General features: G+C 43.5%; 1 protein-coding gene across 1 annotated transcript in view; it reads right to left on the bottom strand.

Annotated features, from left to right (window-relative positions):
• Positions 1–800: 800 nt before the first annotated feature.
• MATN1 (matrilin 1) overlaps positions 801–26,457 on the bottom strand; it is a 109,135-nt gene continuing 83,478 nt past the window's right edge. Inside the window, exons 6-8 of the mRNA XM_078682519.1 lie at positions 24,655–24,804; positions 8,818–8,898; positions 801–3,534 (exon numbers count right to left, since the gene is read on the bottom strand). Of these exons, the coding sequence (XP_078538645.1) occupies positions 3,485–3,534; positions 8,818–8,898; positions 24,655–24,804 (281 nt within the window). The 3' untranslated portion in view covers positions 801–3,484. The remainder of the gene's footprint in view (positions 3,535–8,817; positions 8,899–24,654; positions 24,805–26,457) is intronic.

Genomic DNA, 26,457 nt, shown 5'->3' with positions numbered 1-26,457 from the left:
TGTACTGCATTAAATATGTACTGCATGAATATATACTGCATGAATATGTATTGCATTAAATATATACAGCACGAATATGTACTGCATGACTGTGTACTGCATTAAATATGTACTACATGAATATGTACTGCATAAAATATGTACCGCATGCATATGTACAGCATTAAATATATACTGCATGAATATGTACTGCATTAAATATGTACTGCATGAATATATACTGCATGAATATGTATTGCATTAAATATATACAGCTCGAATATGTACTGCATAACTGTGTACTGCATTAAATATGTACTACGTGAATATGTACTGCATTAAATATGTACCGCATGCATATGTACAGCATTAAATATGTACTGCATGATTATGTACTGCATTAAATATGTACTACATGAATATGTACTGCATTAAATATGTACCACATGCATATGTACAGCATTAAATATGTACTGCATGATTATGTACTGCATTAAATATGTACTGCATGAATATTTAGTGCTTGCTTGTGTACTGTCTATGAATATGTAGTGCATGAATATGTACTTTATTAAATATGTACTGCATTGATATGGACGGCATGAATACATACTTTATTAAGTGTGTGCTGCATGAATATGTACTGCATTAAATATCTAGTATTTGAATATGTACTGCATGAAAATGTATTGCATGAATTTGTGCTGCCCCAACAAACACAGTGAAGATAAGTAAACATGTGTGGAATTAGTACTTCTTAGGAACTGTAAGACAGTGTCAATCAAACATAGGGATAAATAAAAGTCAGAGACTGTTAGATGTTTCATTTTTCGGCCAAGTTTTATTTGATTGTTTTTCCCTTCACCCAGCAGCCTCTTGCCTTCATGACATATGAAGGATACACATCAGGCCTTATAACATAGAAGCACACATGCTCACATTTTTAGGGCTGCAGAAGAAGCAAGGAGAGGGGGTGGGGACTGGACAGCTGTATCACTCTGGAGTGTCAGTAAACAATGGTGTCACAGCTCACCCATAGGGAGAGCAGACACTATAGCACCAAGCCAAGGCGAAGCTGCTAACTACCTCCAGAATGCAAGACACAATATTTGGAACAGGTTGTGTTTTTTCCCCAAATCACATTAAGGGTGGGGCCAAGTTGTTGTTTTAAAAATGACAAACATGGGCAATTGTTCTGCTTTGCAGATAAATGTCAGGTGCCAGGGCTGGTCCAGTTCCAGGGAGGGTTTTTGAGTCTGTTGCAAGTGAAGTAGAAGGCATGGCCAGAGTGTTTCTTGAAAGTACGTGTAAAGTCCTCTATAGAGCCATGCACTAGCTTGGGTATGCGTGTTCGACACTTCTCTCTAGTGGTACTATGCTTTTACTAGGTGAGTACGTGCACTTGTCACCGTGAGACCAGGGCTCCCAGGTGTATCCGAATCGAAGCTCAAGCAATGGGGATGTTAGTTATTGGTGGTAAGAAGTTAGGATGGATAGATATGAGGTGTAATGCATGCCAGCTGGGTAGCCATTATTCGAATACATTCTAGAAGGATAGCTATTGGTTGAATGCACTCAGATTAGACAGGTGAAGATGGAATACCCTTATTGACTGACACAATTATCCCACTTGTTTCAGATGAAGAAGTAGTCTAACTTATCCTCACTCAGGGGGCTCCCATGACCGTGACTGGAGAAGAACAGCAGAAATATGTGTCTGTGGAAAAAATGGGACTCTCCTTATACACGCTAAAGACGTGGAACCTTCTCATACATGCTAAACATGGATCCCTGGCGAACTTTAAAGGATCCTTCATTTCGGCTTTCGAAGGTGAGTCTGCATCTAATTTTATGTGAATGAACACTACTGTTATGTTTCCTACTCTAATGTATCTGAAATAGAGTGAGCCTATTTCAGAGAGTTTATTTAAAGGCGCAAATGTTTAATAGCTGTAGCAGTAAGTGGATCGAAATATAAGAAATGAGAGATTCATTCTGTAGTATACTCATGTGGCTGGTACGCACAGTGCAGAAGAGCGTGCAGAAGCAATCGCAGGCAAATGCAGATTATTGCACTAGTCAAAATGGCCACCTGTTTCACACATGGATGTGCCTATTCCTTTTTTTTTTTTTAGATAGGTAAACACTTCAGCAGAGGGTAAATCAGCAGGAAAGTTGTAGGGAAGGGAAAAGAAAGAAAGTCTTTATGTTCTAGAGAAATTTAGATTCTTAAATTATGAAAAGTGCTTTGGTTGATAGAACTCTAGATAGACCGCTGGTAGTGAATGCACTCAGTCATTTATTAATGGTGGATACCTTATGGGTCAATAATATTGGTGATATGCACTGACAGTTAATGGCCAAGTGGTGGGATGAACTCAGGGTGAATATTGGTATAACGCATTAGTGAAGGTTAGTTATTTGAGAAGACAATGTTTCCTAATATAATCTCAAGAAAGGGAATATTATCTCAGTTACAGCTCACCTTCTATATGTGTAAATGTATACCATTATTTGTAGAATAGATGTATTTTTGTATTATACATGAAATGTTCACTTCAGGTTGAAGTAATCTTATTCATCCTTTATATTAAATTAATTAAACACACAAATGTGAATTCAAAAACAGACAAAGAAAGTAAAACTCATTAAAACAAGACACTTAACCTCCGTCGCACTCAGTGATTCTGAAAGGCCACAATCATAAGTAGGTTTAAAAAGAAAAAAAAAACTGTCACTTGGTAGAGCTGCAGGGTTCTCAGTATTCTGCCACCACAATTCAAGGCAGCCATTTTAGAAATGGTGTCATTAACAGTTTGGCCTTTCTTGGCACTGATTAGTGCACCTTAAAAATTCACTGAGAGAACATTCTCGAAAATGGGTCAATCTCTTTTGACAAATTACAAACTGGCGGTTTCCAGGGTCAATTTTGTGTAAAAGGATGCTTTTGCATAGAAGCTCATTTGAAGGGATTTATTAAATATATTTTCGACTGCAGGCCTCTTGTGACAAATGAAATGACAGTGGCTTGGCTGCTTGTGCTACAACCTGCTGCGAAACAGAGCCCTTTTGAGGGGGCTCAACGTCTTATTCGACTCGTGGGACGAAAGTTAAGTGTCCATGCAATAAGAACTTTATCCAACCATTAAACAAGTAAATAACATAAAATATATATTTATATATTAAGCTTTTGGATTAAAAAACAAACTCTGTAGGGGTTTAATTTTATACACATATATGTATGAACACTATACAATGTGAAGTGTATGCCGCATTTTAGCGATCAGTGATTCACAGTGCTGTCTCGTCTCCCGCGTGCACTGCAATATCTTTCCTTCGTAGGGGAAGGCTGCTAAACCAGGCCAGATACAGTCTCTGTGGTGTAGAAAGCTTGATGGAGTGATACTAACGTTCACGTGGGGTCACTGAGATATTCCATGACGTTTCTCACGGTCGGGTTGGAGAGAGAAGGTTGACGAAGTGCTGCCGATGTTGTCCGTTGTCTTTAAACAATTTTGTTTTCCAAGGCGGCAATTCTTTTCGTCACAGCGTCAAGTAAGGATGCGTTAAGGAGAGTGACGGTTCATTGAAATGAAATTCATTATCATTAGTAACGCCAAGGGCCGTATTATGATGGGCGTTTCTGGCGCAGCGAAGAGCCAAGCTTCTGTTTTATGTGCCTGCAGGGTGTAAAGTGAATTCATTTAGGGCCAGATGTAGGTAATCCAGATTTAACAATTCCAAAATACCGAATTTTACCGAATCCGTATTTTAGAATCGGTAAATGGGATGTAGGTATTCATTCGGTATTTTTTACCGAATCGGTAAGATTCTGTAAATACCGAATCGGTATTTACCGATTCGGTATTTCCCATTCATCCCTAAGGGCCTCCAGGCCCATAGGAATGAATGGGAATTAACGAATCGGTAAATACAGATTCAGTAAAATGGGGAACACATTCAAGGGTGGCAGGGTGTCACTTTGACACCCTGTTGCATCCCTGAATAGTGCATGGGTGCACATGTGGCACACATACATGCCCTAAGGGCCTGTATGTCTGCCACATGGCACTGTTATACTTTACAAAAAATTGCTTTTTGTAGGGTTTTCGATATTTACCACCAACTTGTAGTTGGTGGTAAATAACGAATCCTGAAATGGGAAAAGCACTCATTTGAGTGCTCCCTACATTAAGCATCCGGTAATTTACCGAATCGGTATTTTAAGGAATTGGTAATTTACCTATTCCTTAAATAACCGATTCGGTGAATTACCGAATCATTAAATTAGGCCCCTACATCTCAAAAGCCTAATACCGGTCGGTAACGGCCGAAATTCGGTAATTTCGGCCATTACTGACCGGTATTGGGCAACCAACATCTGGCCCTTAGTCTGTTACTTCTCTGAGTCAGTGCATTATTTTTCATACAGCTCAAGCAACCGGTGGCCACTATTTCTGAGCTACAAAATGTGTAAATTAAGCACTAACTCAAAAAAAGTATCAGATTAAATAAATTCACCTTACGCCCCACAGGTAGTGCTTAATTAGTAAAAAAAAAAACAATTAAGTGGCAGGGCCCTTCTCGGAAGTCCACGGCAGTCTACGCTGCCAATGACAGTACCAACATGTGTAACAACTCAGTCTATTTCAGGCCACACAAAGTTATAATGGCGTGAGAGGGTGGTATTATTAATTTTCAATGGGCATTAACATAATAAACATGGTTGTTGTAGTCGTTTCATAATTAAACTAGAGAATGCCACCATGTGGTGAACTATCACAAGTGCCGGTGCTGACAATTAAGTGCAGATGTCCAGCACCAGAAACAATTTGGCTCAAATTAAACATTACCCACAAGAGTATAAAACCGACAAAGAGGCCATCAAGATAGACCCCAAGTGTGACATTAATAGTTTCTGTTATTTATTAATGCAACCCATCATGAAACTTCATGATTCAGCTAATGGAATTGTAGCTGTCACACCTATGGAAGGATTGAGGTTGAACCATTTGTGCACCTTTAATGACATATTTGCATTCACAAAACATTGGAAACGCAATAAAGCATTATTTTATGCCAAACAAAACACGCCAAAAAGTATAACCCGCAATCATATATTTTAACCGGCATTCCAGGAACCCCTCTCTCCTCTGATGCCATCATGTTTCATAACTGACTGGATTTCCCTTATGTGGCCTCACGTGCTTTAAAAGTGGTTTACTCAATCCGTATTCCAGGTACAGATTCACAAAGTTTTGATCTATATGTAGATGTGATGTACTCCTGAAAGTTTAAGAGTGAATAACACCTACTCACATTAAAAATATGTCATGCTGTTACAAGGCTGTTAAATGGGTGCTCAATTCCTGTCACCTCTTGCCCGTTTCAGTTGTTTTGTGAACTGCAATGGATATTATTATATCTCATTCAGTAATTGAGCACAAGCTCATATGGAAATTTTTGTAGAATCTCTAATCAATACTAATTAGAAATGTTTATTTCTGTGATTTCCCTGTTTATTTACATGATTCTCCTGACCAAAATGAAAGTGAGTTAAATAGGGTAGGAGTGACTGAATAAAAAGGATAATGGTTAACTGAAAGCAGGTACACACTAGGCCTGGGCATGAAATTCCGCTCCGCTCGCAGAGTTTGCAGAGATTTTCCCACAATTTGCATAGTACGAGGAGCTCTGAAAAAAACTCAGCAGAGTGGAGATTTTTCCTTGCTCGCACTCGTTAACATCGACAAGCGAGAGCAACAAAAATCTTACTCTAATCCCCTCCCGGCAAGATTTCTCAATGCAGGAGGTCGCAGATGGTCGCGACCGCTCGACTTGAGAAACCTTCCGGCCACATTGAGGAAGCTGACGCTCGAGTAGAACATCTACTGGAACGGCAGAAAGAAGCAACGCCCTCTTGCACTGAGCATGGTGCCATTTGTGCTGATTTTACAGTGCGAGACAAACACCCGGCGCTAAAAATCAGCGTGAACAGTACAACGTAATGCAATCTGCCTCTTTCAGAACTCCGCATAGCGCAGCAGAGTTTTTTGGTCACTTCGTCAAGTTCCGCAAATTGAATTTCCACTAGTTACGCCCAGGCCTAGTACACACTCAACTCCAGGTTAGCACTTACAACTTTAACCCCTTGTTAAAAAGAAGTACCATTTCTATTCCGCCACTCAGTTCCACCTGCATTGTGTGCTACAGTTTCTATCCATTTTCTAATGCAAGTAATTCCACTGGTGTGACAAACACTTCAGTACTACTCTCCCACTTATGCATGCGACAAACACAATGTAATATCCAAGTCATACCTCAATTCTGTCAAAGAGCAGCATATTTTATTCTAATACACATGACGAAACAAGTGTAATGGCATGCCGGCTATTGCATCGTAATAGATGACCCTCTGCAACAGAGAAAGTAATACTAGAATACGTGTGATGTGTTCCCAAGCCAGCAAATGAATTATCATCAAAACAGCAGCTTGGAAATTTGGAAATGCACTAGTTCTGTCCCAACATGTCGCATCATTTTTAGAAAATAATAAACCAATTTTGCCCCCTCACTCAAAATCATTTGTTAGTTTCAGACAATGCACACACTTTGATCCTGAATAGGAGCTTGTCATTTAAGTTTTAGTGCATATGGGAGCATAACCAAATGCCAGTTCATTGCCATGTTGTTGGAAGGCATCTGAACATATGCCCATCATATCTAGCAAGCCAGTGGCAGATGCTGGCAGCTAACCAGATTAGTAAGGTTCTGTGACACACCTCCAAATGGTTCGGTTATTTTAGGAGGCGTCCCACAAAATCCTTGACAACTTCCAATGGATTTAGTCCTAATGGTGATAGTGTCTGTACTAACAGACACTCAAGAAGCTTTTGACCCCCTTCATGTATGTTCTTTCAAACTTTTGTCATGGAAAACTGTTTCCCTAAGCTATTGCAATTGCTAGAAGGATATGTGAGATTCAGGCTCTGTCCTCTTCTGCTATTACAATGGTTACTAAGAATACTAACAGCAGTTACTAAGACTAGTGCTACTGAAAGAGTGACAAAGCAATTTTCTCAAAGAGAAAATCACTTAGCTCTACCTTCATGGAACCAGTAGAAAATGATTGATGGCAATTTATGTGTTGCTTATGAGGGTTATAGATTAACCAGGAATATGTGCAGACTATTTCTAGGTTGATTTCTCTCACAATTAAACATTTTCGTCCTTGCTGGGGACATTTCGTTTGAATGAACTGCCACATCCCTCAGCCATGCCCAAGCAGCAGCAAACCCGTGTCAATCCTTATAGCTGAGTGAACGCAGAAGCAAATGACTTGTGAACGGCTACTTGGCCCACTGTGCATTGCTTTGTTAACCTTTGTTAAGCACTATTGTTTCGACATGGGAAAAAGTGATATGCATGTATTTGGAAGGGCTATTATTCAGTTGTTGCTTGCATACCTTCATTCATGTCTGTGACCTCCCTCTGGAATGATGCACGTAATCTGTGTCCAGGACCCTCTATCAATCAGAAGAACTAGTTACTTACTTTTGGTAGTTTTCTTTGTGTAGGGTGATCCATCTCCCAGAGATCACTTACAGCCCTCTCACTGATTTTCTCTGGAGTGGCTGTTAAGCTGTTCATTAAGTTGCTATTTCAGATTATTTCATTTTTCATCTGTGACATTGGTAGGAAGGCTTTGCAACTTTGATGACAAGGTTGCACAGTGCCACCTAGTTGTTGGTGAGATGCTATAGCAGTTACATTTTCCAGATACTGTCTGAGTATCTGGAATTGAATCTGCAGGACCTGACCGTCCATCAGAAAGAACGTTACAGAAGGCATGTAACTTGTTAGTTTCAGGGAAAACTGACTACCTTAAAAGATAGGGCAACCATCTCCAATAAAGGTGCCATGTCCTACTGTCACAGGCAATCTCGATTCTATTGAGGGTGAGTATGTAGTACAGGGGTCTCCAACATTTTCAGTAATGATAATTACTTCTGACCAGTGAAAATCGTTATGAGCTACTGAAGGCCAAGTAGCTCGCCCAGCTTCATTGACTTTAAACCTTATGTCCATCGAGCCCGATCCTATGGTTTGAACAAACGACAAAAGACTGTGGCAATGATCAACAGAGCCCAGTCTCTTCACAATAAAGCTGTATAGCAATCATGTATGTAGTCCTGGGATGCCAGAGGTAGTGACATAGACAAAAGATAAGAGAAGAGCAAGGAAAAGTCTGCAGTAGAAGAGAAACAGAAAACTGTTACAGGGAGAGAGAGACACACACATGCATACATATCAAAAGGTAGAGCTGGGAGAGAGAAAAAAGAGACACAGACAGTGAAAGGCATGGACACCAGTCCATGAATACAAAGCATAAGCACATGGATAAACATAAGGCCAGAGCTAGGCAAGCAGACATTTACACTAACAAATGTAGGCATGGACATTACAAAGGGGCATGTAGACAGAAATAAAGACCCAGACACCAAAACAGACAGAAGGGCATTGAGACAGGTAGATACAAACACAAAGAGAGACACGGGGAACGCGAGACAGGAACATACGTGAGAAGACTCTTCCAATACAAGCCAGAGAGCCCATAGCGCCAACGTAACAAGGCTTGAGGAATTACTTCACTTCAAAATATGCGTTTACAATGAAAACTCATGCTCACTTAGAAGCCAGACACACCACTACTTGTACAATAGTTCTAAAACACATTTGGGCCCACATGTTTTGAACCGAAAACCCGTAAACTGCTGCCATGTAGCTGTAAGACACCTTCACCACTTTCTCATGAAACAGGAGAATTGTAAAGGATATGCTTCCTTGTCAGTGACTGTATGAGGTCCTCCACCTTGGTCTGAAATTCCACAATAGACTCACACTCGCATGGATCCTTTTCTGAAAACAAGAAATAAAAGTGTTAAAGGGAATAAAATGTAGAGGTCAAAGACTTCATGCAAATAAAGTCTCTGCAACTTTGAGATACAAAGAGGAAGGATGAGATATTCACAGAACTTGTTTTCTCTTCACAAAGATTTTGCACTGGGTAGGATTATTCTTGCTTAAATCTTACAATACACAAACAGATGTATGTGTAGATAAGCCCTTACTTTCAAGGGATTTTTATTTGCAACCTAGATAAGAAGATATGTTTGCTATCAAACGAAATTCTTTCAAATGCCTCAATCAGCCCTCACACTCCAACAGGTAGATAAGCTTTAACAAAGCAAACAGCTATGACTTGTGTGCTAGTAGCACTCTTGGGGCCAGATGTACTGTGGTTCCCAAAATCCGGACCCTGTGGTTTTCCCGATATCGAGGTCCAATACCCGTGTCACGAAACCTCAACGTACCGAGACGATTTTGGTGTCTACGAACCGATAATGATTAGGACATCATTCCTATGTATTTGCGTTACAATCGAGGGTTGCCAACACCCCTAAATCACAGTTTCCGTCCCATCCCTTAAACTCCATTTTGTGAACGGCATCCATCTTGCATCTTGCCCTCATGATAAGTCAATTAAAGGTCGAGCTTGATCCAAATAGACACGTCCACCTTTCGTGACTTTCCCCTGACCTGTCCCAACTGACTCCACTGTCTTCGGCCAAACCTGTTTAGGCAGCTCCTCGCCCAGTGGCCGAATACGATAGCATCTACGCATAACATTCCACGAACCATTCACTACATACAGCCCATGTTTCCTTCAAACACGCACCTGTCCCCGTATCTTGTTTATGGCCCTTTTATGGCTGGGTTGTACCTTCCTTTATTGGTGGTTCATCTATATCTGATGGGAGTTCCCGATCCAACTGGGTAATCTATCAGCAAACTGGACATCTAAAATATGGGCTTGCTTACATGACTTCGCTCTTTGTATTGTTGTAGAAATATGTGTGTTGCCATACCATAAACTCAAGAATTCTTGCTTGAAGCCATATATTTGATATATAAGGAGACGGCTGGTTCTGTAAAAACGAACAGTCTCCCAAGAACCTACTCTCTGTGTGGTGTACTTCTGGGACACGTGTTACTTGGTAGCTACCAATAAAACTTGATCTTTGACTGCGACTAGAAGACTACGTGTTTCTGTGGTCCGGAACAAGGGAACTCAGAGGTCTTCGGGTGTTATCCCCTGACACCAGCGGGTTCCTAAAAACCCGTTACCTCAGTTGGCGCCCAACTCGGGGCGATATCAAGCGGTGACGGTCCAAGCCAGATGTTCGTGAGGAGCTTTGTGTGAAAATTCCGGAGGACGGCCAGCCACTTCAGCGACCCCTGTATGTCGACGTGGTTCCGAAGGTCTTTGCTGCGAGGTTCCCCGCGTCCCGACGGCTACGAAGGACTGCTGCCCTGACTATCGCCTTGTTTTGGACCCAGTGATCCTTGGTAGAGCGAAACGATAGACGAGTCTTCTAGCGACGTCATCGATCTTCAAATACTTCAGTTAAGTATAAGTGGAGCGTCTCCTAGTCCTTAGTTTGTTCTTAGTTTTTGGTATCCTTGAGATACAACTTGATTTGGAACTTGCAAGCCCCAAAGCCGAAGGACTCGTGTATTCACGAGAAATATCGTAACAGATAATCCTTTGAAGTTTGAAGCTAGACCAGTGAGCGAAGATGCCTGGTTTTAGCAAACTTGGAAACTTGTTTTGTCTTGGTTGTAGTAAGGACTCCCAGTTGGAAGATTCTTGTCCGGTTCCTCCAATTGGAACTCCAATGTATGAACTCTATGTGAAGCACGGCGTAGGTCCTATCACATATAACGAGGTATGGATAAAATACACCCGCAAGGATGGTGTTTTAAAATGGCCCCAATATGGTAGTTTCGACCAAGAAATATTAGATAACTTAGAGGTCAAATTGTTCAAGAAGAAAGCCCGGCCGGCAATGTTTGACTCTTTCCGCTTATGGCGCAAGGAAGCCAAACAGAAAGAAATAAGACTAGCAAAAAAGAATAAAAGAGGTATGTCAATGGTGCAAGCTGCCGTTGCATACAGAGATAACGAGGAAGAGCAGGAGAGCGAACAGATGCTTAGGAGCAAGAAACTAGCGATAGATAAATGTTACCCAATGCTGCCAAATAGAGGAAAAAGTCAACAGGAAGGATCCGAGAAAGATCCATTGATGTCCCACCTATTAAATTCTCCGCCACCCTATGCACAAAATGTCACAGCACCTCCGCAACCTTTCGTTGCACCTTTGGTAGCTGTAATACAGGCTCCTTTACCGCACTCACCAGCTACTCTTCAGCTGGCTCCTGTTTCTTTGGCACAGCCTCCTCAAGGCTCACCGATCACATCTATTTCTCCTACCGTTCCTTCTAAAATTTCGCCTAGCGCACCTTCTAGTCTCTCTGATACTCGTTCTACGAACATTTCTGTTTCTGCTTTGCGTGACTCTGTTCTACTACCAGCTATTCCTCCACTTTCACCTTTCGTCTGGCATAAAATGGCCAGCATTGTTACTAACTTTCCTTCACCACTTTTTCGGTCGCCTAAAACGACCCCTAACACGGAACGAAGACAATTACGAAGCCAAATGCCTGATTATCAGGAAAGGGAAACATTGAATAAGTTAGCACGAAATTGGGCTATGGATACAGCGAGATATGATGTAGAGTCTGTCATGAACGTTTTCCGTCAATGGGATGAACCAACGCAAAGATACGTCTTTGAGCAGATGTGTGTTTTCCTGTGTGAGGATTTGGAAGATAATGGTCAGAAGAGCAACCTGCAGGAGTTGTGTAGGTTACGATTTAAATTTGGGGAGGGTATGATAGTTGGTCCCGACGTTGAAAGAGCAGTAGAGATATTATTATCACATCGAAGTACAGGTGGTAATTCTGGGTCATCCTCTGACAATGGTACGTATAGTAGGAAAAGAGCGAGACAGTACCCTATGAGAGAGGTTCCTCCGGTTTGGAGGGAAGGTGATGCAAACGCAGTTCCACCGGTTCTGCCTCATTTCCAGCGTGTATGGGTACATGTCCCCTGGAAAAGATCCGAAGTTTTAGCACTCAAGCAGACACTACCCGATCCCCGTAAAAACCCGACTGGGTATTATAAGGAGTTGTCCCAAACTGCAAGCTCATGTATAATGAATTTAGCGGATATAGACATGTTGTTTGGGAACATTGTTCCACATCCTTTATGGAGTAAGATACGTCATACGGATCATGACCAAGAATTAGGTGACTCATGGGCAAACATTGCGACTACAGATGCTAGACAAATCGGTGGTTTCAAGCCTGAGCAACAACAGCCCAGTACTATGAAAATAGGCGTAAAGACGAGTTAGACAAGGCAGACAAAAAGACGAAAGATTTGAAAACTAAAGTTCTTCTCCAACAGGCCTATCAGCCTCGTATGGCTAGCCAGCCTAATTATCAACAGAATCAGCAGTACTCTAGAGACGCGCAAGGAAACGAGCTTTCCCATCAGCGTCCTACGTATGGCCCGAATCAATGTGCGTATTGCAAAGAAGAGGGCCATTTTAGGAATAATTGTCCGGCACTTGCACGACGTTTAAACGGTGCACAAGGTGTAAGGGAAAGAGATGTTCAGCATGCCTCTAGAGGTAGAGGCCGTGGAAATTTCACTCAGAATATAACTTCTTTTCCACCTCAGAAATCAATGAATAGCTTTGATCAACAGGGTAATTCATCGTCCAAGTCAGCTCAGTACTATGCTGACGACTATTACACCGAACACGACAATGAGGGTAACGATCGCTAGGACAGCCATGGACAAAGAGAGGGAGTTGTTTCAGTTCCAGTAGACCAGGATGGACCTTATGTCGAGGTAATTACCTCAGGAGTGTCAGAGCCATTTCTGCTGGATACTGGTGCTACAAAAAGTTCTATTATGCACTCAAAACTTCCTGGCGCACCTTTGTCTGGCGAAATGAATGTCTCAGTAGGCTTCTCTGGCGCCCCTGTTAGAAACCCGATCTCTAGTCCTGTTTCCGTTTCTGTTGGCCCCTGCGAATTAGAAGCACCCCTCATTCTTACAACAGGTTGCAGTGAAAATTTGTTAGGATTGGATTTGCTAAAGAGGTTGTACGCGACTTTGTACTGTTCTCCCTCGGGAGTACAGCTTACTTTAGGGAGAAATGTCATTTCTCCAATGTACTTGTCAAAAGAAGGTATCCCAACCGAATTGTCATCACTTCCAGATATACTATGGGCTAATGGTTCCAACGATGTAGGTCATTTAGAGATAGCACCGTATGTCATAACTTTGAAAGCAAACGTCAGATTGCCACGTATTCCCCAATACAACATTTCTAACGACTGCGAACAGGCATTGTTAACGATCGTTTATGATTTGGTCGATAAAGATGTTATCGAGGAAACAACAGGAAACATTTGTAACAGTCCAGTTTTACCGGTCTTGAAACGTACTGATCCTTCACAGCCCCCTGTGTATAGGTTTGTGATTGACCTCCGAGAAGTAAACAAGGTAGTTATACCGCAGTTTCCAGTCGTCCCCGACATTACTGCTTTATTGACAATGGTTCCAGCTTCAGCAGCTTGGTTCTCGGTGATTGACCTGAAGAACGCTTTCTTCAGCATCCCGATCGCCGAAGAGAGTAGAGACCTTTTCGGCTTCAATTTAGGAGGACGAAGCTTCCGCTTCAAATGCGCTCCTCAAGGCTACTGCGAAAGTCCATCAATATTCAGTCAGGCTCTGAAAACACAACTAGACACAATTGTACTGCCAGATGGGTCAACATTGATTCAGTACGTAGACGATCTACTGATCGCTACAGACACTGAAGAGATTTGCAAGGAAGCTACGTTGTCGCTATTACGTCACCTATGTGACATGAAGCACAAAGTCTCCCTTTCAAAACTGCAATTTTGTCGACAAGAAGTAACCTACCTAGGTCACATCTTATCGAAGGAGGGAAGGAGACTGACACCAGAAAGAATACAGGCAATCACAGAACTAAGTGCCCCAAGGACACTGAGAGGTGTCCAAGCTTTTTTGGGCATTACATCGTACTGTAGACAATGGATACCGAATTTCTCACTACTAGCCAAACCCTTACTGTCACTACTCCGCAAAGACACGCCTAAACCTATGCCTTGGTCTGAAGATTGTCAGACGAGTTTCCGCGAGTTGCGCGATGCATTGTGTTCGGCTCCTGTGTTGGGAAACCCCAACTACAGTAAGCCTTTTACATTGTATGTCCACGAAAAAGAAGGTTGTGCATTATCAGTCTTAATGCAACTCTTTGGGGACAAACAGCGCCCATGCGCGTATTTTTCGGCAACTCTGGATCCAGTGGCTAAGGCACTGCCAAGTTGTCTAAGAGCAACAGCCGCAGCAGCTGTCTGCATTCGACAGTCTGCTGGATTAGTCATGAATAACACTCTGATCGTTATGGTTCCGCATGCAGTAGACATTTTACTAAATAGGACAAAGACACAACACCTTACTAGCGCTCGACTATCCAGTTACGAACTTACCCTGCTAGCAAGTCACATCCATATAAAGAGGTGTGATACACTCAATCCCGCTACGTTATTACCCATCCCGACAGAGACAGACAAGATTGACAAGCATGACTGCTGTTTCAGGACAGAGGAAGAGACAAAAGGGAGAGTAGACTTACAGGACACTCCCCTTCCCGAATGCAATGATACTCTATGGGTTGATGGTTCATGTTTCAAGTTGCCGAATGGTGATACGACTACAGCATATGCCGTAACGACGTTACACACCATTGTAGAGACTGCACGCATTCCCCACAGTTCTGCACAAGCTGCAGAGTTGATAGCGCTTACTAGAGCATGTGTGCTGGCGAAAGGAAAGCGAGTGAATGTGTACACTGACAGCCAATATGCCTTTGGTGTGGCTCACAGTTTTGGGAGATTATGGCGTGAACGTGGGTTCCTTACGTCCCATGGTGCAAAGATACAACATGGCCAGCTAGTTAATGAGCTCCTTGAGTCACTCACCTTGCCCCTACAAGTCGCCATTATAAAATGTAGTGCACACAGAAAGATTCAGGATGATGCTGGCCGCGGAAATGCATTTGCAGATGAGGTTGCGAAAGGAACTGCAAGGAACACAATGAATCGGATGTATGTCATGGGTCCCGCTAGATGGACTGCTGATGTAGGAATGTGTGAGGACACCATTGAAAGCGTAAAATCAATACAAGCCGAGGCCACTGAGAACGAGATGAATGAATGGAGAGAAAGCACAGGTAGATTGGATGCGAATGGTTGTTGGGTCGAACTATCGGAACACCAGCGATGGTTACTACCTAATGCATACGTACTTGCAGTGGTAACGATGGCTCACGGAATGGCACACATCAATTCGAGAGGAATATGTAAACTATTGGCCCCAGTATGGCAGAATAGCAATATCCCAAAGTACACAGAAAACGTGGTCAGAAAGTGTATGGTATGTTTGAAGTACAATCCCGGTAGGGGAACGCCAACTCCAGCTGGTCATTTTGCGCCTCCAACGTACCCGTTCGAGGTTTTGCAGCTAGATTTCATCCACATGGAGAGGTGCAACAACCTGAAATACGTTCTCGTTGCTGTTTGCGCCTTTTCAAGGTGGGTGGAAGCGTACCCCCTTAAGGACAACACCGCCTTATCAACTGCCAAAGCCCTTGTCAAAGAGTTCTTCCCTAAATTCGGTATGCCTAGAATTGTCTGGAGTGATAACGGAAGTGAATTCGTAGGATGCGTGATGAAGAGAGTGTGTGAGTGTCTAGGCATACACCAAAAATTCCACTCTGCGAATCACCCCCAATCGGCTGGATTAGTAGAATGCTACAATGGCACTCTGAAACTCAAACTAGCCAAAATCCAAGCCAGTACAGGTCTTAAATGGCCTGATGCCTTGCCTCTAGCACTTTTGTCAACCAGGACGACTGTCCACTCCAGGTTAGGACTTAGCCCCCATGAAATCGTGTTTGGCCGCCCAGCCAACGTCTGGGGCGTGCCAAGACCCAAGAAACTGAGCGAGATAGAGCACCCCGTACTGCTTGACTATTTGTGCGAATTGACAACTAAATTGCGTGTTTTACACCAACAGGTTCACAGTTCTTCTCCACCAGCCTCTGACGATCCAGGTCACCTCATCGAACCCGGTTCGTGGGTTTTGTTGCGGAATTTTCAGCGCACCAACAACGGACAACCGAGGTGGACCGGACCGCACCTGGTACTACTTTCAACAAGATCTGCTGTTCGGGTTGAAGGCAAGAAGAACTGGGTACATGGGACCCACTGCAAACGGGTCCCTCTACCCCTTCCATACGACCGGTGGGTCAACAAAGGACTTGCTGACTCTGAGACAGAATCCGTACCTCGCTTCATCCCTTTCAGCGATGCCCGTTTGAAAGAAACTAGCACCAAAAAGAAGAGTGATCATATTTTGCAAGGACTTGTGTCACCATCTATGCAATTGGACACTACTGACCCTGAAACGCTGTTTGAAGATCACACCGTACCTGGGAAACGACGATACAACCTGCGGTCTAGACAAAAGAACTAATAAAAGCTTGATCTAATGTAATTTCCTCTTCTCCCCTAAGAACTATTTTTGAATTTTCAGCTCTCTCGTCCCAAGGGAACTAGCTCATTTTTGATTTTTCGAACCGCCATCCGGTTCTGCTGCTAGGGTCGCGGTTGAAGTCTGGGGAGTGCAACTGGGAAGTTCTAGGTCCACGGTTCTGATTGGTCCACGGGAGTTACCCCGGACTGAGCAGAGCGCGCTCCCTGGGAGAATCAATCAACCACCGCGGGCAGCAACTAGAGGATGGAGTTTCCAAGGGTAGAGAGACCTGTCAGACTCACGAACTTTGAAAAACAGTTATGCACGATACTGTCCAAAGAAGATTCCTGATATTATGTGTTTTAATGTTATGTAGCATACTTGTGTTTTTTATTGGTTATACCTTGTTCGTATTTAAAGTTACCTTTTCGAATGACACCCAGACACCACCTCCTCCCACTATTTCTCCACACTACTTTCACCCTTTACCTGAACACGAGTCTGCCCGAAGACTCGAATTTGTAAACAACTCTTTCATCCAGCTTCTACACCAACACCAGTCCATAATGAACACGTCAAACTGTTGGATATGCGGACTTATGCCACACACAACCGATAAGGGTATCCCATACTTCGTTTTGCCATTTAGCTACTATGGTTCTCTGTGGGCTTTCCAGACCATGTTCCTATTCGCCCTAGAACCATACCCGACCCGTTCCGCTGCGAGCGACTCCAGTAACAAGGCACTAATTGCAGGGATAAGGAACATGAGTAGGGATATCGACACCTATCTGACAATCCCCAAAGATGAACTGAGTCCCTACACCCGTTGGAACGTGACCAAACATGGGGTTTACCTGGTCAAGAGCCAGGCAGCACAGAAATCTCGCCCAGTTTGGATAGTTCCCCACCGAGGTCACTTATGCTTACAGGGTATTGGTAGGAACCCCACAGCACAGTTAGGAAAGAGCATTTGCACGGAAACATATGTATTTGCTTCCCGAACTTCCCCGATACTCTTGGCAGCTAAAGGCACGTATTTCGTTTGCCACGACCAAGCCTACACGTGGTTGCCCCCTGATTTCTCAGGTATATGTTTTATTTCATTTCTGCTGCCTCCTACCTACACGGCCCGAGCAGATTACCACCGGACAAGGACAGCTAGAGGTGTCGTGAGTAAAGACGACACCGCGGGTCAGGAATTCGCTGACTTCGCAAAGGGTTTTCTGCCATTTTGGGGGCCTATGGTGAACAGCAGGAATATTCGCCAGTTAGCGAGGATAGTTGAATCCGCCGTGACCACAACGGCGAGAGCACTTGGCAATTTGACAACAGAGCTTCAGTCGGATCGACTTATGACCCTTCAGAACCGAATTGCCTTAGACATTATACTCGCCGATCGTGGTGGTGTGTGTAGAGTCATCCAATCCAGTTGCTGCATTTTCATCCCTGATAACGCACCAACAGTATACCAGGCCATCTCCAAACTACACGAAATATCTGGTTCCCTTCACATTGAGAAAGGGGATTGGTCCCTGCTGGGGTGGTTCTGGGAACTGATCACTGCCTGGGGATAGAAAACTTTGATTTTCATCGGGATGATCTTGGCACTTCTGTTCATGTTTTGCTTGTGTATACAGTGTGCTCCTGCACTATGTGGCCTCTGTGCTACCTCGTGTGTACGGAAGCCTGTGTCACAGGACGAGCTGAGTAGCAGAATGATGCTCCAGCAACATCTCCACGAATTTCTTCATACCGATTTGGACTCAGATTAGCATGAGTTATTGCCTTATATGAGGGCAAAAGGAGGGTCTGTGGTTCCCAAAATCCGGACCCTGTGGTTTTCCCGATATCGAGGTCCAATACCCGTGTCACGAAACCTCAACGTACCGAGACGATTTTGGTGTCTACGAACCGATAATGATTAGGACATCATTCCTATGTATTTGCGTTACAATCGAGGGTTGCCAACACCCCTAAATCACAGTTTCCGTCCCATCCCTTAAACTCCATTTTGTGAACGGCATCCATCTTGCATCTTGCCCTCATGATAAGTCAATTAAAGGTCGAGCTTGATCCAAATAGACACGTCCACCTTTCGTGACTTTCCCCTGACCTCTCCCAACTGACTCCACTGTCTTCGTCCAAACCTGTTTAGGCAGCTCCTCGCCCAGTGGCCGAATACGATAGCATCTACGCATAACATTCCACGAACCATTCACTACATACAGCCCATGTTTCCTTCAAACACGCACCTGTCCCCGTATCTTGTTTATGGCCCTTTTATGGCTGGGTTGTACCTTCCTTTATTGGTGGTTCATCTATATCTGATGGGAGTTCCCGATCCAACTGGGTAATCTATCAGCAAACTGGACATCTAAAATATGGGCTTGCTTACATGACTTCGCTCTTTGTATTGTTGTAGAAATATGTGTGTTGCCATACCATAAACTCAAGAATTCTTGCTTGAAGCCATATATTTGATATATAAGGAGACGGCTGGTTCTGTAAAAACGAACAGTCTCCCAAGAACCTACTCTCTGTGTGGTGTACTTCTGGGACACGTGTTACTTGGTAGCTACCAATAAAAACTTGATCTTTGACTGCGACTAGAAGACTACGTGTTTCTGTGGTCCGGAACAAGGGAACTCAGAGGTCTTCGGGTGTTATCCCCTGACACCAGCGGGTTCCTAAAAACCCGTTACCTCAATACTAACTTTTTTGGGGGCTGCAAATTGGTTTCAGACCCATTTGCGACCACAAAAAACGTGTGACCCATGTACTAATCCTATTTTGCGAGTTGCAAATCAATTTGCAACTCGCAAAATAGGATTAGCAACTCACTATTAGGAAGGGGTGTTCCAAGGGCGTCCCTTCCAAATAGCAACTCCTGAAGCTATGTATGATTGTTTTGCAACTGCAATTACAGTCGCAAAACAGTCGCAGTTATCACCCTTCACAGAAGGGTAGTAAACCACTTGCAAATGGGAAGGGATCCCTAGGGGACACCTTCCCCTTTGTGAGTGGCTCTAAAAATATTTTTAAGGGCAGGCAGTGGTACCAGAGACCACTGCCTGCCCTTAAAAAATGAAAAGTTTCATTTTTATTTTTAAATGCATCCCATTTTTCTTTAAGGAAAACGGGCTGCATTAAAAAAACTGCTTTATATAAAAGCAGTCCCAGACATGGTGGTCTGCTGACCCCAGCAGGCCACCATGCCTGGGAGTGCCAGTCATTCCCAATGGGTCGCAAATTGCGACAGCCTCCTTAATATGCATGAGACATGCAATTTGCGACATCATTGGGAATCACAAACAGTGTCTCAGACACTGTTATGCATCCCAATTTGCGAGTTGGAAATTCTGAGTCGCAAATTGCCAGTCGCAAATGCAACACAAATTGCGACTCACAAATTGGTGGGTCATACATCTGGCCCTTAAGCTTCTAGCAAACACAGGGTACCATGCAAATACCTCACCCTGCCTGTCCCAGATCAGCATAGGGCCATACAGAACACAATTCAGGTAGTGGCACACTCTTCTACACGCAAAACTTTTTCAGGACTAACAGCAGTAGAAATGAAAGTTTACTGTTCTGAACATACATGGGGGAGCATTTCTGACGCTGTGGTTGGAGGTGTCAAAAAGATAGGGAGGCGTTTGTGCTGCAACATTTATTTACAAGCGGTCCTATTTCATAATGATCAGGCAGCTACCATGTATAAAGCCACTAGATGGCGGCATACGCTAGCTCTCACTATTTTATATTATCATGCCGAAAATCTTGTTTAAGACTTTGACGCAGGCTTTTCTCCTATCGGAGCCTTGCTTCCGTTTCTTGCCCCCGATGTAAGCCTTCATAAAAGCATGAGGCCTTTTCACACAAAGTGAGCACTGTGTACCAAGTTTAGATTCAGTCTCTACCACAGATTTAGAATAACTGGTGTCTTAAGAACTGAAAGAGCGGAGCAGTTCTTTTTTACCACTTTAGGCAGTGGTAAAAGGTTGCTTGTCACAGGAACTTTCAAGGCATGTGCTGCTTTTGGCTGCAAATATAGGCCCAGATTTACAAAGTATCACACAAGAACAAAGTTGCTGTGGTGCGTTGCATGAGAGGGAGAGAGCAGAAAAGAGCCATATCTACTAAGACACAGCGCTATCCTGCTCGCTGTAGTGCTGGCGCACAATCAGACTGCCTGGAGCCACACACACATCTTTGCATTATAATGCAAAGTTGTCTGCATGATGGCTAGCATAGGTTTGTATTGGAAGGTTACCCTTCTAGTACAAAATACTATGCTTAGACTAACTTTAAAACTTTTAGGATGTGTGCTACACTGAGCAGTACAGATGCAGAGTGAACCAACTTAGGAGAAATATAAGTATTTCCCATTTTTATGCCTCCTTCAAAGTGACATTATATTTGGTGCAAACCCCTGTCTACTATTGCCATTAGATGGGGTTTTGTGTCGAAAACTATGGGTGGTTGCATGGAAATGCACATATTCCACCCATAGAGCTAGGCCTGGGCGTGAAATTTTGCTCACGGAGTGTGCAGAGTTTTTACCTTTCCGGATAGTGCGTGGAGTTCCTAAAAAAATACCGCTCTGATCAAATCTGGGGATGCCAAAGGACAAGGCTGCAACTGCTACATCTGTCTACGCATAGCTGGCGGTCTCCAATCTTGATTATCTATCTAGGAACTGTTCACATCCTTTCTTAACTGGCAACTCTAGGTAAAAGTGAGGTGCACTTCACTGGTTGTGGGGTGCCGTATGGGTCCCTGATATCTCTCAATGGACCTTATTCGCTGACATCAGTTACTGTTTCAATCGTATGCTCAAAATACAAAGCCTTCACTAAAATTGGAAATCCCCAGGCATGTTCTATCCCCCTACTGATGAGGGTGCTTGACCAGAAGGGGTTACAAAGACCTTCCCTTCCACCTGCTGTCAACCAGATATTTATTAAAATGTAATGCTTAATTGATTTTGTTTAGAACTGGGAGTAATCATCTATCCTAGTCTGTCCATTGCAGTTTGATTTCCAATAACATACGACATCTCACTAAGCAAATGTGCTTGGCCAGTTATTGTAATACTCCATCCCAACAGGCATCCCAGCGAGCATCCGTATGTTATATTTTAGGCTACAAGCCAACAACCATAGTAAGTGGGACTAATCGAGTAGATGATGTTGGAAAGAAAGCTTTTACAGATGGAGTGGCAGCAGATTACTTATTTGGGGCCATATTTACGATCCCTAGTGGGTCGCTCTGGCACCACACAATGTGGTGCAAAAGCTACGCAACTCAAAAAATAGATTTAGGAAACCTTGCAAGGCCACCTTGCATGGCCCTGCGTGGCTTCATAAATCTTGAATGATGTAACGCAGCGTAAATTGCATTAATATGCGCCAGGAAGGCATTTCCATGGGTGTCACATGGTGTAAACCAGGAAGTGTGCCCCCAAAAAAACACCTCCCCAGGAGAGTCACAACGAGGAGAAATATCTCCTAGTTTTTTCCTCTTTCTATGTGTGCTGGAGAGGAAAAAACCCCTAAGGATTGTTGTTGTACAGGAAAGCACCCCTTCCTGCACCAGATGATTTGCTACTTCTATGTGTGTTGCAGAATGCAGCACACATAGAAAAAACAAATAGTCATTATGGATTGTTTATGTGCAGGAAGGGACACCTTCCTGCACATAACCAACCATTCCGTGCAACGCATGCACCCTCGCACTATAGTGCAAGGGTACCTACATTGACGCTATACAGCTAATTTTAGTGCCCATATTGTTGTAAATACAGCGCATACCTGCATTTTGAAAATGTCAGAGCAAGGCGATGACAAATTTGGCGAAGATTTGGGGAAGGCACATGGAGCAAATTCTGGACAGGATGTTAACAGCGGCGTATCAAGGAGGGGAGTGGGGAGGGCGGCTGTCAAATGAAGGAACCGCCACAGGTGGCAAAAGGGCTAGCTATGCCACTGGATGTTGAAACACGGAATTTGAACTCCAGGGCTAAAGGTATAATAAGGTACCCAAGTAGGCATTACATGATTTTGTACAATATAAAGAACTACTTCAGACAATAATGGTATACGGCTAGTTATAAATTATGTGATTTTTAAACTAAGAGGATAAGGGGTGTGATGAAGTATGTTTGGGGGATATTTAACCTTTGCCCTAATGTCTATAATTATTGCTGAGCTGTTTATAATACTTACAATAATTTTTGTGCTCATGATTGGTAGACACAAAGCAGCTTATTTATGAGAGTCCTGCATCACTTTTACACCACGTAAAGTGGTACATGCGTGACGCAGGGCTCTCATAAAGATTTATGAAGCCACAAAAATCCACCTTGCTTGGCTTTGAGTAGCCTTATAAATCATGATTAAGACAACGCAGAGTAATATTGCTGCGTCACCTCACTCTGCACCCGGTAGGTGTTCCATGGGAGTTGAGCTGGGTTTTCCCATTTAACACCAATGGAATTTGATGCTGCCTCAGATTTACAAAGTGCTGTAAATCTAGGGTAGCGTCAAATCCGTATGCCTATCGATGTAAGGAGTAGTGAGGAGATATATGTTTTTTTCTGCAGCACACAAAGAGAAAATGCCTTGTAGGACATCTTCCTGCACAAAAACTATCCTGAATGAAAATGAGGCACCTTTGCAACATGTGCAAGGAAGGGTGCCTACTTTGCCACTCTGCTGCCAAAATGACGCCAGCGCAGGCAGAAAGGACATAAATGCCCTGGATTGCTTAATTAAAGTGCATTCCTGCCCTTTCACTTTGGCGTACTGCAGCGCAGCAAGGTGCCCTGGTGGGCTGGCCCCTGTGAAAAGGCCATAAACTAGGCCCTTGGGGCCTCCTTTATGAGGTTTTGGCGTAGGGCAGCACCACAAGAAATCTTGCTGCACTGCCCTACGTCAAAACAAAAGAGCAGGAATGCACCATATCTATGCTGTACCACACATTCCTGTCTTTTTCTCCTGTGCCGGCACACAATGGGCTGTCATGCGACAACGCAGGCACCCTTGCACCATGGTGCAAGGGTGTTTGTGTTGCGGGGCTGTTTGACTTTGTGCAGGAAGGGACACCTTCCTGCACAAAATCAATCAATTCAGGTAATTTCCTCTCTCTATGTGTGCTGCAGAATGTAGCACACATAGAAAAAGGAAAAAACTAGGATAAATGAAAAAATGTCTCCTCGTTGTGCCACCCTAAAGCCACCCCTGGGGTGCAGTTAGATTTGGAGGCATTCCCAGGTTTACGATATCTCATACATCTGTGAATGCTTCAGATTCCATGGGTGTGCCACTGGATTCAAGCTAGCCTGGCTGATGAGGGCTGCTAGCCCGAAACGGGTCCCAGGATGCTTGTTTCCAGTCCAGTGAAGACATGGCTTGGCAGTTCAGGCTGGACTGTTTGTATGAGGCACAGGGTCAAGGCTGATTTGCATATAGCTATGTCTGAACTGGAGTGGCTAAATGAGCTAAAGAACGTTGATGGATTCAACCCAAATCTTTGACTGGGGGTGAGTGTCTGTAAAGTTTCAGCACTCTGTTTGTCATCTCCTTGTGTTTGCTTTTGCGGGTGGGAACACTGACAGCAATTCTCCTTTCATGCAGAGTTCTGCGTGAAAGTGGCACATATTTACAAGGCCATGAAAAGCCACGTAAAGTGGCTTTAAGTGGCTTTGTAAATATGCCACTGCACTGGAACATCAAAAAAAGTGACATGCAATGTGCCTCACAAAGAGGCCCTTTGTGTCTGCTTACTGATTTAGGAGTAAGGGGAGGGGCTCTGCATATATCACCTCCTAATGAGAGCTTCTCATACAGGTTCACCTGACTCCTAACACACTCACCTACTAAAGCATAACTCAGTAGGAGTGAAGTGAGAGACACCTTCTAATTATGGATTTTCCTCAGAAAAAGGCAGTTATACTTTAGAGCTGGCTGATCTACCAAGTGTGACCACAATAATTTGGGGGTAATACAACCCTTACAATTGCAGCAACTCTGTAAGAATACACCTGTGGCCAGCTGGAGGACGGACACATGCTGCTGTTCATGAAAATATTGGTAGCCCAAAGAGATAGTCATGGCATGGCCACTTACTGCAGATCTTCAGTTGAAGTTTCTGTCCAATCTTGTTCATGGTTTTGAAGTCTGCTGTGTAGAAAGAGTGCTCAGCCACTGGCTCGGAGGCGATTTGCTTCAGTTCTTCTTCCACTGCGTTGCCGACTCCTACAGCGAACATCTTGTAGCCTGCAGAGTGCAAGAAAGTATAGTTCAGCTTCTCCAAATATCTGTGAATCCTGTTCTGGCCATTAATAGGTGTGGGGACAGGTCTGTAGTGTCAAAAGGCCGGTCACAATCATAGGGTTACCTGTTAATGTAGGCTTTACAATCAAAATGTAGTTTGACCCCCGATATGGCTTCGCTCCTTGATGGAGGAAACATATAAACTACCAGGCATGGCCGTTGCAGGTTAGAGTGGTGGGGCAGTGAGCAGGCTGAGGGTATCGCCATATGACAGGATAGGAAAAATAAAAGAAAGAAATAAAACCACTTACCTTCGCTTGCCACATCGCTGAGTCGGCAATGCGGCGAGCGCAAGGTAAGGGATTTTACCCCTTTATGTATTTTATTTTCCCTATCCCATCGTCTGCCGACTTCCCCCAGGCCCGCCCCTCCCCACCGCTCTTACCTGTACCGACCGCATATGTGAACTACTGGAGAGCACCATGTTATCTGGGTGCATAAATCAATATAGGTGAAAAGTCACTATAACTAGAACCTTTAATTTTACTTATTTAAAAAATATTACTGAATATGCACTAGATTGCGATCTTTTAATATTAAGATATATTTTTTGATTGAATGTTCAGTTCAGCCTTTGAACAGGTTTAGGTACCTACTAATAAAAAAGCTTGCCTGACTAACCTGCATCCTCACAAGTAATGCATTGGTGGTTAAGATTACAATGGGCTGGCTGGCACAACAGACTTCATTCAGTGCTTAATTTGTAAAAAAAAAAAAAAAAAAAAAAAAGCAAGTGCCAGAGCCCTTCTCAGGAGGCCTTGCAGCTTGCACCACACGTTGTCCCTGTCAGCGCTGCCAATGACAGAACCAACACACCTCTTAACCATCACACTCCTAAAAGTGTGACAATTCAGACCACTCCAGGCATCAGGAATTGATCATATGTAATGTATAATGAATTAATAAAGAATTGTTGGTTTTCTCATATTAAAATTAGACAGACAGTGCCAACATGTGGTGAACTATCATAAGTGCCGATGTTGAGAATTAAGTGCGGGTACTGAGCACCGGACACCACCATCTCAAATTAAGCCCTTGCACTGGACACCCCTTTAGTTCTACTTCTCTCCTTCTTTAGGGGACTCGGAAACCAACAGCAAAGTCAGAAGATTTGAGCCTCCTGAACTTTACTCGCTTTTTTTTTTAGCTCTCAGCTGTGTTCAAGTACATGACTAGGATGGGAGCAGAGGTTTTAACTTTACACAATGATGAGGTGACCAAACACTAGGGGGCATATTTAGAAGCTCCTATCACCATCACAATGTCACTTTTTCTGACGTTGTGGTGGTGATAGGGGCTTTGTCCTATTTACAAGGCAGCGTTAAGCCACTTAACATGGCTTAACGCTGCCTTGTAAATAAGTCCCCCTTTCACACTATACTTAATGTGAAAGGGGTGGGCAATGGGTGATGTGGAGGGGTTCCACCGCAGCAATCATTGTTTTTGATTCTGCCCCATATTTACAAGGGTGGCTTAAATTTGGGGCAGTGCCAAAATTAAGACCAGGGAAAACCTGGTCTTACCCTGCCGAAACGAGGAGAAATTTTTACTTTCTCCTCGTTGTTGCTGTTTCTGTGTGTGCTGCATTGTGCTGCA

This window comes from Lissotriton helveticus, chromosome 3_1 (assembly GCF_964261635.1).
Source record: "Lissotriton helveticus chromosome 3_1, aLisHel1.1, whole genome shotgun sequence".
Classification (NCBI taxonomy): Eukaryota; Metazoa; Chordata; class Amphibia; order Caudata; family Salamandridae; genus Lissotriton; species Lissotriton helveticus.
Note: the sequence above shows the minus strand (reverse complement) of the source record. Positions and strands in the feature narration are given on the sequence as shown.